We start from the raw sequence: 19,663 nt of genomic DNA, 5'->3' as shown, positions 1-19,663 counted from the left end.
TACTGTATGGGATGTGAGTGGTCTATTTCAGGATGACAGTGCCTCCACCTATATATGGGCCTACCTTATAGTTAACACGGCTTAAGGAGTAGCCTATGATCTTCACAGTCACCAGATTGCAACTAAAATTAACATCTTCAGGAGACCAATGTGTCTCCATTTGATGATCATCATCAAGACATGAAATGAGGGAAAATATTTAAGAAACATGGTGCCCATACCCCTCTGGTAAAGGAATGTTTGAAGAGTTAATGTTGTAGTGGCTCAAACACCTTAACAAAAAATTTAAATTGTTGTCTGCTTTAATTTGTCAAACATCTTTAATTTCTAAAATACTAATTATTATTATTATTATTATTGTTATTTATTTACTTGTTTTTGTAAGCTTGCACCTATAAAATAGCCACTAAAACAGTAGCCCCTTTTCAAAATCTGAGGTTTTCACTTGAAGAAGGCAAAAAAATACATTTCATCTGCCAGTGCACCTCAAAACGACACACTTCTTATCTAATACATTTATCGTGTTATCTACAGTCTGCAGAGGATGTGCTATTTTAAATTATCCTTCCAGTTTTGACTGTGATCATCAATCGCTTTAATGTTTTAATCTTTTCTACAGCGTCACTTCAGTAACCTTTGCCGCTCCTTTCGTATCCGTTCCTCCTTCACTCTTTTCTTTCTTCTCCTCTTCACCCTCTGGCTCCTTCTTTGCAGTTTCTTTTGCTGTTGCATGCTCCCTCTCTTCCTCCTCCCCCTCTTCCTCCTCATCAAGTTGGAGACTCCCCGATGAAAACCTCATCCTGGCTAGTCCAGCGGACCGTACCATCTTGCCTACCTGAGGGGCAGGGCAGTAGTATGGATAGAAAACCTCCGGGTCTGAGTCGCTGTAGCTTCCCGCAGTGCTGCCAATCATACATAGTGAACTGGGGCGTTCAGGCAGAGGGGAAGAGTTTAGTGGGAGGTAGGTGGGTCTGGAGGGGCGCGTCAGGTGGGGGTAGTAACCAAGAGGGCGAAACTCAGAAGCAGGGTTAAAGGCAGTGTTTGAGCTCCTTGAGAGGTTTAATTTGACATCAGGTTGGCTGGCTACACGGCGAGGCAGTCCAGGAAGGAAGTTGGAGTCATCGCTGTAATGACCCGCCTCTGTATGTCCAACGCCCCTGAGTCTTGCACCATTGCTTCCTGGTTGGTACATTCTGGCCAATCCCAGCCCACCTGAACCACTGGAGCGGAGGTTTCTCCTGATTGGTGAACTACATGGCGAATCGTGACACATTGGGTAAAAAGATGGCCGTGTTATGCCATCCATTGTCACATAATCCCGCCGTCTTGTATGTGGAATTCGTTCCAGTGAGGAAACGGTAACAAATTCCGACAAGTAGGGATGTCGGTTGAGTGGTGAGGAGCCAGCTAATGGGAACGATGGGAGGACAGGATGATACTGGTAGGCAGGGCTGTTAGGGTAGAGAAGGACCAGCTGCTGTCCTGCATCTGGATGTGGCTGGGGGTTGGGTCGACGTCTAGATCGGTTTCCATAGACACCAGCTAACCGCTGGGCTTGGCGCTGTGTCCCGATTCGTACCCCCCTTGCGTCCTCTACTACAGATATCGAAGCAGATCTCGTCTTCAGTGAGGGTGAAGGCGGCATTGTCTGGTTGACAGATGGAGAAAGAGGAGTGACTTGGGAGAGGAGGCGAGGCCTCTGGCTGACCTCAACACATGAATGGCTGCGTTTAGCCACTCTTTCGTTGATTTCAATATCATTGTCTCGATGATGCGGGTCCAGCTGATCCTGGCTGTGTATTGCCAGAGCACGACTTGACCGTGGGAATGGGTGGGAATGTTCGTACACCTGAGAAGAAAAGGCACGAACACTTGAGTTGTTTTTATTACTAATATTTTGATTATGCTACCATTAATTAATTCGCTCATATGATATCAGAGTATGTATGTATTAGATAATATCAGAGAACTGTAAAAAAGAAGAAAAAACGGCCCAAGAACATGTAATGACATTTTGAAAAACCCATAGCTCTTCAAGTTAATTAAACAAAATCATTAAAAACAGATAATAGAACAGTAGCTGTTTTAATTTTGTCAGACATGAATATGCTTTGTGTGTCAAGTAATAGTTTTAAAGACTGAACAGTCATATTTATTACCTGTTTGGAGACATCTGTGAGGAGATCAGGAGAAGATCGACATTGTCTGGGGTCACAGTCTGTCTGACTGTACATCCTGGACAGACAGAGAAAGGAATAAAATAACGGATGTTATACACAGACTATAAAAATTGATCACAAAATATTCCTCTGTTCCAGATCCTTTGACCTTTACATAAGATGGCTTAATAAAATATGTTGCCGTTTCAAGTACTTAAAGCTCCTTGCTTTTGAAGTACATGCATAAGCAAGTTTCTTGCTTATGAAAAGGAAATTGAAGCATCAATAAAATCTCTCTCTCACTTTTCAAAGTGTGAAGGCTTCTTCTCCCCTGATCCCAGACACTCCAGCAGCTGCTTCTGGGTCCGACCACTGCCAAACAACATTACTAACATCAGATGGACACACTACCACACCTGACTGAAAACAAAGAGTCTGAATATTCATCAGAAGAAAAGGGTAATAAAAAAACGCTCACAGTCCATCATATTTCTCAGGTTTTTGCTTATAAATCAGCAAATGACTTTGAGCACAGTTTGGTTCAATTCTAACCAATACTATCAGTAGGGATTCTTGTGAGTTGTGGACAGACTGATCACCACGACATGATCTGTCCTTTGGATAAGCTGGAAAGCTCAGGATGGTTTATTCAAACACTACAAGAGTAGGTAAGTAAAAAGTTTTGTGAGTCAAAATATTTGTGTACAAGCTTAAATCCAGATGATGTACCACTAAATGGTTGGAGAACAATTCATGCATAGTAGACACTGGAAGTAAATGACTTTGATTTTGGGCAAAAGATGATTAATATATATATATATATGTATTATACAAAAGCCTGAATGCACCTTCAGATTATAGCATTATGTGCACTTGTCTGCATTTTACCTGTATCTGAAGCTGGAGCCTTTACATGACAGCAGAGTTTTGTGTATGGCCTTTGGTTCCTCAGCCAGCCTGAAGAAAGCATGGTACTCCACACACATCTTCCAGAATGATTTACACACATCACGGCTGGCCATGGCCAACTCTAGTGTATCCTTACACGAGGGCTGGATGGACATGAAATAAGACTATGATGAGTCAAATATTTACAACCGCCTCTGTATAGCATGCTGTCTGCACTTCAAGTCCCAAAAAGTCTTCTACCGGAGAACTTAAAAGCCCCCATAGGGTGCTCTGTGGGAACTGGCACCAGTGCTCTAGCTGTAGAACCTTTACATTAGTAACTTGGTAGCTGCTATGGATCGGATTTGATCTTTACATTGCCTGTTTGCATGCTGTTCACAAGTACTTAGAACTACTGGCCAGGAGATCTCCACAAAAGCCTTACTCTTTTGGCCAGAATGTTTTGTTCCTTCCAAAGATCTCTTAAATATTTGGACCTGCCCATTTTTCATGCATCCATCACAAGAGTCCCCTGTTCACTCACAGGGGAGTGAGACATAAACTCACTCATTATTCCATACTAAATACTAATGGTAGGTGTGCCAGTTTAGCTAACTGGTAGAGCAGGTGACCACATGCCATATGGCTGAAATGCAGATGTCCAGGATCGAGTCTGGCCCATGGCTCATTTCTACATGTCTCCCCCACACCACCATCACCCTTTCTTTTCTACTCTTAACAGCTCAACTATTGAATAACGGCCAAAAAAACCCCCCCATCCATCCGCTTCCCCTTTTCCTTTTTCAGGGTTGCGGGGGAGCTGGAGCCAATCCCAGCTGTCTTAGGGTGGGAGGCAGGGTACACCCCTCAAAGATAAATCTTCATAGGACAAAAAGCAAAACCGTGTGGCCCAAACTGGACCAGTTTCTCACCCCAACTTTATCATGTAGTTTGATGAGGAAATGCTTGCGTTTGAAGCTTAGCTTGCGGATCTTTGCCCAGCTGAATGTGTTGATTTTTGTGTTTCCCTGGAAAAACACAAGAAAAAAATAATGAGAGATTATATGTAATGTGTAGTGTAGCATCTGCACACATATTTAGCCTCAAACAGTGTTCCTCTCCTAAACCTGTTAGTTGATTTTTGAGAAATGCACATGGAAATTGTAAATTTTTATTGGTACTGTAAAAACTAAAAAGGATCACCGACGTCCTCAGGTTTTATCTCTACACATCTCGCATATCTTGTTTTATCTCGCATACAATGAATGATTGTTAGTTTATTAGATCCATTAAATTTATTGTGTTGTAACTTCACAAACCAAGTTTTTTATGCTAAAACAGCAACTCCTAGCTTAGAAGAAGAGGAAATTTTTCTGATGGAAAAAAATAAAAAGATTTGTCCTTTTATGTGGAAGTGGACACACCTGAAAGACTAGCACTCCAGAGTGTGTGACAGCCAGATTGATCCTCATTCCCTCCCCATCATAGGCAGGGTAAGGCCTGATTCCATACATGTCCAGCTTCCTCGCCACCTCCAGCAGCTGGATGTCGGAGTTTGCTGGAGAGAGTCCTCTATGGACAGAAACAAAGAATCACAATTACAATCCAGCCTCTGATTTATGGAGAGTTGGATGCATTGCTGTTGTTTTGCTGCCAATTTGACCCAGCAGTCACTTCTGCTTTTCCAACAAAATTTCTCCTAGTTAGACTCAAACAACACGTCAAACGCATGTTTCAAAAGTGGCATTTTGGTTGTAAACCATCATATTTTCAAATCTATCGTCTTTTAAAAGAATCTATGGGTGGGATGGGGGAAAGAGGCGCAGTCCTACGTCCAGTTAATACTTTGCCCTTTCTCTCTGATCAAAATTAACACTAGTTTGACAAAACTGTCCGCATACTACAGAGCACCAGTGTCTTCTGCTTCACTTCATACCTGTGTTTCTTGTGAAACTTGATGATTTTGTGGTCCAGATATTCCTGGTTGGGAACATAGTGCTTCATCTCCAAATGCTGGCAGTCCAGCTCCTCATCATAGTCCCCTATCTCTGCTGTAGCACAAATGCAAATGCATGCAAACACATATTTAGTTTCTCTGCGTTTTAAATATTTAATTGCAGTATAGTCACCATTTTTGGGCCATTTGGGAAGGAGAGAATCGGAGTGGGTCGTTGCTCTAGAGGGAAATCTTTGACTAAGTAAATGCAGTATATGAAACACATTTTCAAAAACATAATGTATATAATGACTATGTACTCCCTGGACCCTTTATTAGGTACACATGCAGAAAAATGCATGTAGCCATGTAAACATAGGTAAGATTTCCTACCAAAGTTCAAATTTTAGTGTGGCACAGTTGTTGGTACCACATGGGCTCATCTGAGCATTTCAGAGACTGTTAATCTACTGGGAATTTCCCTCACAACCATCACTAGGCTTTACAGAAAATGTCCCAATAAAGATAAAATATCCCTTGAGCAGCAGCTCTGTAGGTGAAAATACTTTGTTGATTCCAGAGATTACAGGAGAAGGGCCAGACTGCTTTGAGCTGATAGGAAGGCAGCAGTAAATCAAATAACATGATATGAAGGTATGCAGAAGAGCATCTCTGAATGCACAACATGCTGAACCTTGAAGCAGATGGGCTATAGCCGCAGAAGACCAAACCAGGTGCCACTGTTGTCAGTGAAGGCCAAGAAACTGCCGGTGTAATTGTAAGAGGATACTTTCTTAAAATACACATTTAAACAGTTGAACATTGTTTGAATGCCATTGCCTATGCCTATCCTCTGATGGCTGCTTCCAGCAGGATAACACACCATGTCACAAAGCTCAGATCATCTCAAACTGTTTTTTTGAACACGACAATGAGTTCACTGTACTCAAACGCGCTGCACAATCACCACATCTGAATCTGAGCACCTCTGGGATGAGCACCTGCGTCTGTGTAATGCTATCATGTCAATATGGACCAAAATGTCTGAGGAACGTTTCCAGTACTTTTCTACGGAGCCCCGCAAGGGACATGGGAGAAAAAAAAATTAACACGGACTTTTGCGAGATCTCGCAAAACAAACTCAGGATCTCACAAAAGTTTTAGCCGCATTCTTTGGTGGTCGCCAGCTCGCAGCCGACCGGGAGGTCGAGGCACGATGTGCCAGGAGAGCGGTGTTCCTCCCGGCTGTAGTAGGTCTCGACCTCCCATTAGCTTCGAGATGGTGGGTGTCAGATCTCCAAAAACGTCGGAGCACTTTTGCAAATATGTGATGTCTTGTAAACCGAGCAGATATTTGACGTTTACATAGCTACATTCACAACTCGAAATATCTTAAAAGTTTTGCGAGATCTCGCAAAAGTTTTGCGAGATCCCGAGTTTGTTTTGCGAGATCTCGCAAAACTTCATCGTAATTTTTTTTCTGCCATGTCCCTTGCGGGGCTCCATACTTTTCTGAATCTTCCGCAAAAAAAAAAATTTTTTTTAAATTACAGCAGGTGTGATGCACTTTGATGCTTACACTGCAGTATGTGAGAGACCAGCAGGGCGGCACTGTTGTCATTACAGGTCAGACTGCCATTAGACAAGTCCTGCTTGATCTGTAAGGCAAAAAGATACCTGTGCACACACAAAACAGTATGAGTACACCTACTGTGGCATTTAACAAATATCACATATAGCTCATCTATGCTCAGACTTTACCTGGTGAGGCCTCTTTTGAGTTGTCCAGGATCTGGTGGAAAAAACTTGACTATAAACCTGAAGAATAAATCATTGGTGTCTGACAGAGGGGAAAAGAAAAGAGATTATAGACGTTAGGACAATGGTGCCAACGGAGACGCTGAGATCTGGAAATATTTGGAGGAAATATGAAGTCAGAGCACTAATCTTAGGACAGATATGACTTACATTTGATCTGTTTGACCAAAGGTTTCAGCAGCTCCAACCAAACCTGCAACAGAAACTTGTTAAGACATTAAAAACCTCCCGCACTGATCTGTGCGTATCTGTGTGATCCAGCATTTCTTACATAATTGCCACTGTGGTGTCTGAACTCCAGGCCAAAGTACTCCTTCTCCAGCAGTTTCAGATGACCGCACACTTTGTTGTAGAAGTCGCCACCTAAAACCTTTTGCTGGAAGAAAGAGTGGGAGAGAATTAAAGTGAGAAGGATAATAGGACTTTTTAATTGAGACGTTCTTAAAACTAAAGTCCGGGAGTGCTCCTGGGAGCCCAGAAAAATGTGCTACAGCTCAGTTACTTTATCCACTAATACTTTGCTTAATGAGAGTTTGCATAATCATGGCCATTTTTTTTCTTTCATATTTAATTAATCTGTGGAAGATATGCATAGGGGACATTAAATGATTAAAAGACAACAGATAGAAAAAGTTGAGGCATGACAGAGGACAACGGCAGAAAATTTTGAACCGTATCCATGGAAACTGAGACCTTCATTGCTCGTCTTACTTAACCTCCTAATGGTGAACACGTCAGGCGAAAGGTTAAGATTAGGTTTGTTTGTTTTTTCACTAGTTCGTTAATTAGGCACATTTTCAAATATTAGAAGGTGTTGCCTTTCAAATGAAGTCTCACACATTTCTTTTGCCGTAATGGTTACAAATCTGTAAAAATGGTGTATTTCAACTAATGTCCCTGACTCTGGATTCCAGTGACTTTCTGGGTGACTGGAAATTCAGTTTGCTGGCAGATATGTATAGATATATAAACCTAAGGGGTCTTCTCTGCCAATGCCAAAAGCACAACTATACAGGCTGATTTGTGACAAATGCTGCTTGATGAATGGGATGCCATCCCACAGCAGTGTGTGAACGAGCTGGTGACCAGCATGAGGAGGAGGTACCAGGCTGTGTATGGTTCTTCCACATGGTACTGAGGTCCATCTGTTCAATGAATAGACTGTAAACTGTTGCTATGTCTTGTTTCTTCAGACTTCAATTATCCAATCCATTAAATTAAACCAAACAAGACTCAAGAATAAATTGTTTGGCCTTGGCAGAGAAGGTCTGGCTTGTTTTTCATGGACAAAACCCGCATACTCACCTCTGCTGCTCAACTCACAAATGTATTTCCCTTACAAACGTGGCTCCATTTGAAGGGAAATAATGAACAGATTATAACAGATAACAGATATATACACTGCATTCCAAATTATTATGCAAATTACATTTTTCTCTGTTTTTCCAAAATAGTCGATTCAAATGACAGTCGGCATCATTTTCGAGTCATCGACCAACAGAATATAATTCAAATGTTACTGAACAAAACTCCCAATGAAAACAGTATGTTCTTCAAAACTAAAAAACTTAAAATGCACTGTTCCAAATTATTACGCACACAGAGCTTCAAAAGATTTTATAGGTTGTAGAGAATTCAAAATAGTCATTTGTTGAATTTGCAGCATTAGTAGATCAATTTCACTGAAATCAAAAGCTATTTCAATCAAAAACATCTTAACAGATCAAGTTACATATTAACATAGGACCACTTATTTGATAGCAGTTTTACAATTCTTGCATCCATGGAACTTGTAAGTTTTTGGAAAGTTTCCACTTGAATGTCTTTGCAGGATGTCAGAATAGCCTCCCTGAGCTGCTGTTTGGATGTGAACTGCCTCCCACCCCTATAGCTTTTTGCTTGAGGATGCTCCAAAGGTTCTCAGTAGGATTGAAGTCAGAATGGGGACCACAACATGAGTTCCTCTCCTTTTACGCCGATAGCAGCCAATGATGCAGAGGTGTTCCTTGTTGCATGAGATGGTGCATTGTCTTGCATGAAGATGGTTATGTTGCAGAAGGCACAGTTCTTCTCTTTCTACCATGGAAGAAGGTGGTCAGTCAGAAACTCCACATACTTTGCAGAGGTCATTTTCACACCTTCAAGGACCCTAAAGAGGCCGATCAGCTCTCTCCCCGTGATTCTGTCTCAAAACATGACTCCACCACCTCCTTGCTGACGACGCAGCCCTGTTGGGACATGGTGGCCATCCACCAGCCGTCCACCAGCCATCCACCACTGCATCCATCTGGACCATCCAGGCTTGCACTGCATTCATCAGTGATCAAGACTGTTTGAAAATTAGTCTTCGTGTAGTTCTGGGCCCACTGCAGCCGTTTCTGCTTGTGAGCATTGGTTAGGGGTGGCCAAATAGAACGTTCATGCACAACTGCAAGTCTCTGGAGGATCCTACACCTTGATGTTCACAGGGCTCCAGAGGCACCAGCAGCTTCAAATATGTGTTTGCTGCTTTGTAATGGCCTTTTAGCAGCTGCTCTCTTAATCTGATGTATTTGTCTGGCAGAAACCTTCCTCATTGTGCCTTTATCTGCATGAACCCATGTGTGCTCTGACTCAGCCACAAATCTCTTAACATTATGGCGATCATGCTTAAATTTTCGTGAAATATCTAAGGTTTTCATTACGTGTCCAAGCCATTCAACTATTTCACTCTTTTCAGCAGCAGAGTGATCATTTTTCCTTCCTATATTGCTTGAAAATGGTGGTCTGCTTCATAATGTGGAACATCCTTCTTTAGTAGTTTTTCCTTTAGTTGGGCTCACCTGGCAAACTAATGATCATAGGTGTCCGAGATTGATTTCAGTGATACAAAGAGCCCTGAGACACAATTCCATCCATGAGTTTAATTGAAAAACAACTTATTTACTCTTTATGACACTTAAACACAATTTGCATAATAATTTGGAACGCAGTGTATATAAGCTGTGCATCTTTCCTTTGATGTTTGTTGTTAAATTACAATGTTTAAGAGTTTCTGCTACTACTTTTGTTTGCACACCAACCTAATTGGTGTGACCCCCTACATCCATATGAAGTTTGTGACTCCAGCCAGAAATTAAATCACTTTGAAACTGGGTGATTATTTTTGATATGTCCTGTTTTTACCTCCATTTCTGTCCTTTAAACTAACAGTTATATTTCCTCTATTCCCCTCCCCCCCTTTTGTTATTTTCTAAAAACTGATATTTATTCAATCTTGTCACAATCTTATATAACCAGATATCTTACTATTTTAATCACTTGTTATTTAAGTATTTTGTATTTAAGGGGCAGCCAATCAGAAGAAAGTCCAGTTAAAGTGAGGTTGGGGCATCAAGCCACACTGGAAAATGTAAAGTCAGGTGCATCTCCCACATCGTCATGATTATTTTGAACTCTGGATCATGCAAAGCTTTTCTAGTAGAGTCCAAGAATAGAAATGTGGAGTCAGATCAGAAGAATGGGTCACTTTAACCACATTAGACAAAAATACAAAGGACACTACAAACATGTAAAACTACTGCCTTATTGTTTATCTATTTTGAAGACCCTGTGTCTTAAATTTAATTCAGGATTAAATCAAAGTAGTAGTGTGTGCCCACATGGAGCCCTGAACCTGTCTCTGGTGTTTGTGCGGTGTTCACTTACTGCAGTGACACGTTTTTGCTTTTTTTTTAGCCTTCACTGTCTTATAGCTGGTGTTTAGTGCCCTGTTGGGGGGGTCACTGGACGTCCCTCATTAACTTGTCATGAGGGAAGGAGAAAGGTTATTAGGGGAGAGGGAGGATGACGAAGGACATGGCAGCTGTAACTGATTATAGAGAGAAGAAGAGGCCTAACTGATAATTACTGGAAGCAAACAGCCGCCCACAGATCAGCAGAGCAGTTAGTTTCCAGCAGAGCAGAACAGAGGAAAAAGTGAGCGATGTGGAACTTTGGATGTGAATTCAAAGCAGAAAACAGCAAAACAGTTTCATTAATGATATCTGCACAAGCTTACACGTGTTTGTTTGACTAGTGAAGGGCCTTCATTGCATACAGCAGTGGAGTGTTAGCTCGTTCCAGCTGGTTCCAGAGGAACAAATGCAGTTTTGTCAAATCTCAAAGACAGGCACAGAGTTACCTTTGTCATAGGTGTCATGACACATTGCGAGGTAGCAGTAACACTGAACATGTCCAGCTCATCACGTACGGACAAGTTTAAATTTCAACATATTGGTTAAGTATTATTTTTCAACATGTGCGGTTGTACAGGCCATCAGGCTACTGAAGCACTGCCTGATTACTGAACTGTGATGTACACATTATAATACAGTTTTATATAATAACACCTGTACAATCTGTATGTCCTACCTTAGTATGACTATGTACATCTAATTGTACTTTATATTTGGACTTAATTCTACCCTGATATATAGTTCTTGCATTATTGCTGTTTATTTCTATTTCTTATTATTCTTTCACATCATTTTATTTATTTTACTTTTGTGAATTGGACACATGCAGTTCACAGAAAATCCACCAGGGATCAGTATTTCATGCACCAGAGGGCACAAAGTTGCCAGATGTAGCAAAAATAATACAAATTAAAACTCAGTCATTGACCCAAACCAGTTAACCTTAAAAGCTTTGGACTGAAACCAGAGACTCCAGAGGAAACTCAAGCGTGTAAGCTTTATTCACAAGTTGTTCATAAACCAAACATAGAAATTGCTGTCATGGTCCAGTGACGCGTCACAGTTCTCTGTTTTAATCAGCGGACTCACCTCAGTCTTGGTGTCACAGCTTTGATAAACTAATCTGAAGGTTAAGAAAACATGACCTGAGTGACTGAACCATGCACATCGGGGAAAAATTCAGCATGACAGAACATGTCTAACATTTTACGGATTAGCTACCACAAGCTTTGCTAAACATCCACAAGGTGCTGCCATAATTGTTAAGCAGACTGTAGCAGACAAACACTATTGTGTATTTCTGTACCATTAAGCTATGATGAGTAACATATTCAGTTCTTCCTGTTGAAACAGAATAAATTCCAGCAACCTATAACATCTCCAAGTTTCTGGCTTTGATCCTCAACCCGCTGGTAGGCAGCTCTGAACACCACATCCAGAACACCCTGGATTTTGTTGAGAAAGTGAGAGATGTCATTATGGAGGCAGATGAAACCATGGTCTCGTACAACATTACATCTCTCTTCACTTGCATCCCAGTCACGGAAGCATTGGAGGTAGTTCGTAAGCGATTACCGGATGACCCAACCTCAGCAACAGGACCACTCTCAGCATCAACCAAGTGTGTTTGCTTTTGGAACTGTGTCTTCATTCAACCTACTTCACAAGGGTCAGTTCTACAGGCAGAAACATGGGTGTGCCATGGGCTCCCCAGTTTCACCCATCGTGGCCAATTTGTACATGGAAGAAGTGGAAAAGAGGGCTTTGTTATCCTACCCTGGAACACCACCAAGCCATTGGTTCAGATATGTGGATGACACCTGGGTGAAAATCAAATCTGAGGATGGACCACAATTCACGGATCACATTAATTCGGTGGACCAACACATCAAATTCACCAGGGAGGATATGAAAAGTGGCAGGTTAGCCTTCTTAGACTGTGAGATTTCCATCAGTAATGGGGGACATCTAAAAGCTGACGTGTACCGTAAACCTACACATACGGATCAGTATCTAAGGTTTGACTCTCATCATCCACTGGAGCATAAACTGGGTGCCATCAGGACGCTACAACACAGAGCGAACACCATCCCCACTGACACAACGGCCACAGAAGCAGAAGAGCATCACATCAAGAAGGCCCTGAGTAAATGTGGTTATCCCAGCTAGACTTTTGTCAAAGCTGGAAAGGCACCTAAAGAAAGCTCCAGCTGATCCAGGAGAGAAAGACAACCGCTGCCCAAGCGAAAACCTGCAGTGATCCCATATGTGTCAGGAGTATCGGCGTAGTCGAGACACATTTTTTTCTAAACACCGGGTCTCTGTGGCTTTCAAACCCCAAAACACGCTGCGCCAAAAACTGGTCCGGCCCAAGGATCGGGTCCCCCAACACAAACAGAGTAACATAGTGTACGCTGTTAAGTGCCAGGAGGATTGCCAGGATTTATACATCGGGGAAACCAAACAACCTCTGGCGAAGCGGATGGCACAACACAGAAGAGCTACCTCGTCAGGCCAGGACTCTGCAGTCTATTTACACCTATAGGCCAGTGGACACTTTTTCAAGGATGAGGATGTACACATCCTGGACAGGGAGGAACGCTGGTATGAGCGCGGAGTCAATGAGGCCATTTACTTGAAAAGGGAAAGACCATCACTGAATCGAGGAGGGGGCCTAAGGGTACATCTTTCACCATCTTACAATGCTATGATTGCAGCCATTCCCCAACTCTCTGTGAATGGTACTCATCGCAATTCATCAGTGATCTTTGATCAATGAGCCTTGATCAGTGGTGTTGATCAATGCTCAAGAGAATTTGCATATTAATGATCAAGGAACTGACCTCCCAGCCCATTGTTCCTTCAGTGGGCTGGTTTCAGTCATTATGCAAATGTACTGTTTATAAGATTGGGGAAACCTGCAGTTAGCTAAGACTGAAGAAGTCACTTGAATGAGTGACGAAACGTTTCTCCCACTGAAAATGCTACGTCCAGATGAACAGAATCAATCTTTTGGGACTGCACAGAAATGGTTCAGGAATGGTTTGAGGACCACAACAATGAGTCTGAGGTGTTGACTTGGCCTTGAAGTTGCCCATATCTTAAGCAAGCATCTGTGGGATGTGCTAGACAAACAAGTCCGTTCCACGGAGGCCCTACCTCACAGCTTACAGGACTTAAAGGATCTGTTGCTAACATCTTGATGCCAGATAGCACAGCATGCCTTCAAGGGTCTAGTGAAGTCCATGCCTCAGTGAGTCAGGGATGTTTTGGCAGCAAAATTAAGCTAAATTAAATTTTATTCATATCACACTAATTCCCAACTACAGTCACCTCTAGGTTCTTTATGTCATAAGGTAAAGACCCCACAGCAGTACAGAGGGGGACCGACACAATATTAGGCAGGTGGTTGTGATGTTATGCCTGATCAGGGTGTTTACTAAATTTATCACATTTTATTTTTTCCCTATTCTGTCCATCCATGCCTTTTCCTTCAGCTCTCTTTCCTCTTGTACAGACTCTGCTAATGTCCCGGAGGCCGCTGGGAAACTGACAGGGAAGAAAGCATGGGCATGGAAAAATGGAGCTCCTTTGCTAGCACAATACTGCAAGCCATGCACACACACTCACACACACTCACACACAGATTCTTTTTAGATTGCAATACTGCCTTGCAGGCGACGTTACCATGTTGAAAAAGAGGCCCGTTGGTCTGCTTTTTCTGACCTGGATAGTAGAGCAGCACATGGCTGTTCATAGACAGCAGAGTGTTTACACCTCACACAGCTGGTAAACATCTGCAGCTGTTTGGCCCATTAAAAAAAAAAAAAAAATCTTTCTTTTGACAGACTTAATTAAGTCACCAAGAAGTGACTGTTGTTGTGATTTTAACCTCCTAAGACCCGAACTCTTCCACGACACGCATTTTTAATTTCTCTTTGATATTTGGGCTGATTGGGGCCTGATGAATGTAAAAACAAAGAATTACCAGATTTAATTTCATTTTTTACCTTATTTTTTTTTAAGAAAAATAAGAGCCACATATGAGGATATTCATTTCATATTTTGATAGAACAATAGCAGTATAATGTCCTCGTAAGTGGATATCAGGCCCTTGTAGAGCAAAATTGAGTATTTTGGTCTAAATAACCCAAAATGTGATGTCCACATATGTGGACGACAGGTCCTAGGAGGTTAAATAAAATTAAATTGAATTTTCCATCTAAGTTTAATTCTCTGTCATTACTTTGTGGTGGATGTGCTTACAGCCACATGACTTATGAAGCTGGTAACAACATTCAGGTTTTAGGAGGTGTTCAGAGACACACTGTACATACAACCACAAAACTTTTTCCAATAACTTTTAGCAATGCAGATGTTAACAACTGTGATATTTCTGCTTGGTATCACTTGATAATGTCAGATAGATCAGGCAGCGTTTCATGAAAGATCCACTTCCTGATGCAACCCCAAATGGCTATATGTATCTCTAACTGGAATTGTTGACATGCTAACATTGGAAACATGCTAGCACAGTGATGATACTGCATTGCATATATGTATATGCATCTGCATATGTAAGAGCCTGATGCTGTGGCCTGCTTTTATCCCTCAGGATGGCGTTTCTCTGCTGTACGGCTATTTCACTGCGAAAACACATGCTGGCAGTGAAGTTTCTCTCTTCTAATAAAAGAGAAAAATGAGTTCAAGAATAACCAGAAATGCATAGGAGTAAACAGGAGCACTTAAAAGACCTATCAAAGTGTGCCGATTTGACATATAGTAACATTTCTAGGTAGGTACCTATCAACTTCCAGCACACCCACAGCATAGATTTGATATTGAAATCTATATCATGGTAACTTTAAAGTAGCTTGCCAACATCGCTAATCCAATAGCTAGTTCTCTGACAATGTTGACATGTGCCATTTTTCTGGTTTCCGTAGCTCTAATAACACGCTTATTGGCCAGGGGTGATTCTGAAGTCTTCTGTTTGCTGTGACAGTAAAATCAGCTGTCATTCAACATTTATCAGCTCCAAGTCCAACATGAACAGCTCAGGCAGTCCTGATGGCAGATCAGGAACATCAATGCACAAGTATGAATGCAAACAGTACAGGCTATCTTTCTTCTTCTTCTTTTGTCCCTAGCTGGTGGTTGTCCACGAAGCCAATACATCGCTGTGGGTGCCGTAGGGTTTCCATTTTGGTCAATGATGCATTCCCAGGCCTTGTGGTCTCTTGCCTTCACATTTGCTTGCTCAAGGGTTAGGCGTCATTGTTTAAAATCGTCTTCAATTTGCTTGATCCAAGTCTTCTTAGGCGAGCCACGCTTGATTCTCCAGTGGGCGGGGTGCTGCTGCATCAAAAGGTGATGCGGCAGATGTGGCCAAATCATTGCAGTCACTTCCTAATCCACTCTTCCATTGAGGGCTGCTGGTGACATTGACTACGTATCACGCTGTTGCTGAGACGATCACGGAGGGACACTGGGAGAATCTGACGCTAAACAGCGGATTTGGAAGCACTCCTGTAGGATGCTGTTCAGCAATCCTGAAGCACCTACAACTGTAATGAAACTTTTTTTAAAAAAAATCAGGTTACAGGGTATTTTTTAACTGACTTCTGCCTGTCATTATGTTACTGAAGACTGCATCAGTATATTTAATGCTGAGTGAAAATTAAACTGTATTAGTAATGGCAGTATTAGTCACTGTGATGACTAATACTAATATTTAAAGACAATTTCTCTCATTTGTGCCTACCATGTGAAACAGCCCACGTAAGAGTTTCTGAAAAGACATTTTGGAGCTTTTCCATTTTTAAAGAATGAAAGTTTAGACAGGAGGTGGTTCAAACACACCATTTCTAATGAAGAAACTGGGGTTTGAGCCTCGTTAATGCATTAATTTCAGTTTTTAGGGGGGAGAGCAGTCCTAGCAATGCATAAATCTACACAAACCTGCCTTCACAAACACTTTTCTGCCGCTAAACAGCACCTGCAAGACAAACAATCAACTGTTACAGCTGTACCAGTGTTGTCAGAAAGCTTGAGAGTTTGTTTCCCTATTTCATCTTTTTCCCTATTTTACTGGACAAACTAACACAGAGAGAGAGTCAAGAGTGGCAGTAACTCAGGTGGGAGAGGTTTTGATTGTTCTCCTCACTTGTGCTAAACTGCACTTGGATATGACACTAAAACTCAAGTTGCTAATGTTAGTAGGCAAGCAACTCACATTGTAGTTCTCTTTGTGAGCCACTAAGGTAAAACGGTGTTATGTAAGTGCAAGCAGGAAAGGACATAACACACATTTATCTCCTGTGTGTTCTCCATATCATATAATCCATCATTTCTTTTATGTCACAAAAGCTGTGAAAGCTGCCGGGGGCAAATGTAATTGCATGTAAACGGACCAAACTTCAGTCAGGAGAACAACTGAGATAATCCATCCACAATACGAGGTTAGACATTCATATACTGCTGCATGGGCTGGGCTGTAGTTACATCGTAAGGTTTTAAAAACCGAGCTCTAAAAAGAATAGTGGCAATAATCACAGAGAGAGTCTCACAGTTATCACTGACTTTTTAAAGGTGCTTGTTCAGATTAAATAGAACAAGATGTTAAAACATTAAAACATGTTAAAAACACAACAGCCTTAATAAACTCAGAGTAGTTTGGACCCGGAAGCAGGGTTCATACGTCATCACCGAAAGACCAGATTGACAGACCTGAAACTCTTTCCATCTTTTTATACAGTCTGTGGTTATCTGTAATAGATAAATTTATTGATTATTGAGTGCAGCAATCTTGTGCTTTTGTATCTTTGATTGCAGTTTTGCCACTGATTGAAACCCACCTGAAAAAATAAGTACATGGGAATATGGTAGTATAGCTACAGTATACTGACCACAGATCTGCTATTTATTTAAATATAACTTGCAGCGCTCTTCTTCTGTTTTTGATTGTTCAACAGAGATAATCAGAGACACGGGGTTTGTGTCGGATGTTGGTGCCTAAGAATAAGGAACACTCGTAAGCGTAAATGTGAAGCACATTTATGCTTAAATGGTCAGTTTCTGTTTTGCAGTCTAACTAAATAAATACTTTAGTACAAGTACACACTCTCTGCTGCAGAAAGCACGCTATAAAAACCTAAAATAGTGTCTATAAAGCAGGTTTAACTTATATTAAACAGCAGATTAAACCCTGTCAGACCAGAGAAGTGCACGACCAGGTACTCCCAGATAATAATCCTCAATATTATATTAAAGCGTAAATGTTGGAGAAGAATCCAGTCTGAACAGAGCCCGTGGTGGATTCCCCCTCTTTGATTTCTTTCTTTTTTCAGGAAGGAGGGGAAGAAAGTTGCAAACAAAGTGACAGAAAGCTTTATCAAAACGGGGAAAAAATAATATCCAGACAGATTTAAAACGCATATTCGACACATTTGATCATTTTTAATATTGTTTTGAAGAGAGACACGTGCTGTATGTGGATCCACTCAGAAAAGTAAATATGAATGTTTTCACTGCCCCCTGTGAAGGGCTTACCTCCACTTCGAACGTGCGCTCGCTGTCATCCAGGAAGACCACGCGCAACCGGAGCTTGGTCTCCTTGGAGACCCGGGACTTGGTAGTGAGGTTCTCGAGTCTCCCGGTCCGCCGCTGTCGGTCCCCCATCTCTCCCGCTCCTTTCTGTTTGTCTGCGTCTCTCAGGAGAAGTAACAACTAAAACAACTACGATCGTCCATTAAATCCATGTCCACGAGAGTTAATCCCACGAGAAACGGCTTCACGCGCTCCCCGCCATTACCATCAACACCAAAACCTCCACGATCGTGTTCATCCTCCCCTTCGCTCCTACCGCTGGAGCGCGCGCTCTCCGGATGCGCAATGGCACGCTGACGTTGTCTCCAGACAGCCAGACCTCATCCAGCTTCTCGTTCACTGAGAAATCACTGGATTAAACTCACTGCACATAAATATTACTGCGCTTAAACACACTTTCATGTACTTGTACTTTAGAGGAGTAATACAGCTCCCACCTTCTCATACTTATATTCATCTACATCCATCTATTGTGTCTTTTTATTGGCTATTGTGACAATTTCTTATTTATTTTACACTCACAGGGCTTTGTCTGTAAAAATCGCCTAATAAACAAACTTCGCATTTCACTGCATTCACCTTTAAAAAGTGCTTAGAGTGACTTCTAACACTGTGATCTTAAAAGTTGATTATTTAGACTAAAAATATCATCATTTGCACGAAATGTGTTGATTTGATACTTTTTAACAAGTTACTGGGACTCAACGGGACACTGTCACTGTGTTACTGATGAGGAGTTCTCACTGTTTTTTTTTTTTTACGTTTTAATACAAAATAGTTTATAAATTAGCTCCACATCAGCCACATCAAAAGAGTACAGCTCTACTTGCAGTAAGCATCAATGCATGCGTAATAATGATCTAATACTTTATAACAGTACAACAGATCATTATATGAGCACACAGGGGGCAATTTGATTTACTGAATACTTAACGGATACTTACTCTTTACTCATAGCAGAGGTTTTCTGTGGTCTCCAAGGATTAATTCTTAGACCTGTTAGAAATCCTGTATTGATGTGACTAAAAAGGCACCAGAAATTGTTTCGTTCGTCTTTCTTTTATATTAAGGAATGTATCCATGTTCATCATTACTACCTATGCACTACACTACAACTGTCATTTTTATGCTGTAGTTAGCTGAATCAAAGATAATAATTCACTATACATATACACATACGTGAATATGTACTGGATTAAAAAAAAAGGCCAAAATGTGTGAATATAATATATAAAAATGTTTCAATATAAAATTAATTTTAAGATGTCTTTATGAGTCTGTTAAAGTAGGTGCTGTCGTGTTTTTATGGCTTATTGTACATCTACCAACAGCTATCAGTAGTACATTTACCAAAGTAAATTTTTATGGACATATTTAAATTTTATGCTTGTAAAACACATTTTTAGTAAAATATGTAGGCATGTTCAGTATATAAAGAGACAATATATGGTGTGTGTGTGTGTGTGTGCATGCGTGCATGTGTGTGTGTGTGTGTGCGTGCTGTGTGTGTATGTATGTATGTGTGTGTGCTTCACGGG

General features: G+C 41.3%; 1 protein-coding gene across 1 annotated transcript; it reads right to left on the bottom strand.

Annotated features, from left to right (window-relative positions):
• Nucleotides 1–748: 748 nt before the first annotated feature.
• LOC102201092 (FERM domain-containing protein 7) lies at nt 749–18,197 on the bottom strand (the record flags this gene model as incomplete). The annotated part of the gene is made up of 12 exons (XM_013914860.1): nt 18,069–18,197; nt 7,073–7,177; nt 6,952–6,994; nt 6,745–6,823; nt 6,563–6,660; nt 4,984–5,098; nt 4,472–4,619; nt 3,980–4,075; nt 3,048–3,211; nt 2,463–2,531; nt 2,160–2,235; nt 749–1,849 (listed from the first exon to the last, which is right to left on the bottom strand). Coding segments are annotated over exons 1-12 (2,223 nt in total), but the record flags the coding sequence as incomplete, so codon positions are not given.
• Between the last annotated feature and the right edge of the window lie 1,466 nt (nt 18,198–19,663).

The sequence above is a fragment of the Pundamilia nyererei genome, unplaced genomic scaffold (genome assembly GCF_000239375.1).
Source record: "Pundamilia nyererei isolate P.nyererei 1_Seehausen unplaced genomic scaffold, PunNye1.0 scaffold00231, whole genome shotgun sequence".
Classification (NCBI taxonomy): Eukaryota; Metazoa; Chordata; class Actinopteri; order Cichliformes; family Cichlidae; genus Pundamilia; species Pundamilia nyererei.
The sequence above is the reverse complement of the archived record's forward strand: the minus strand, read 5'-3'. Positions and strand labels throughout refer to the sequence as shown.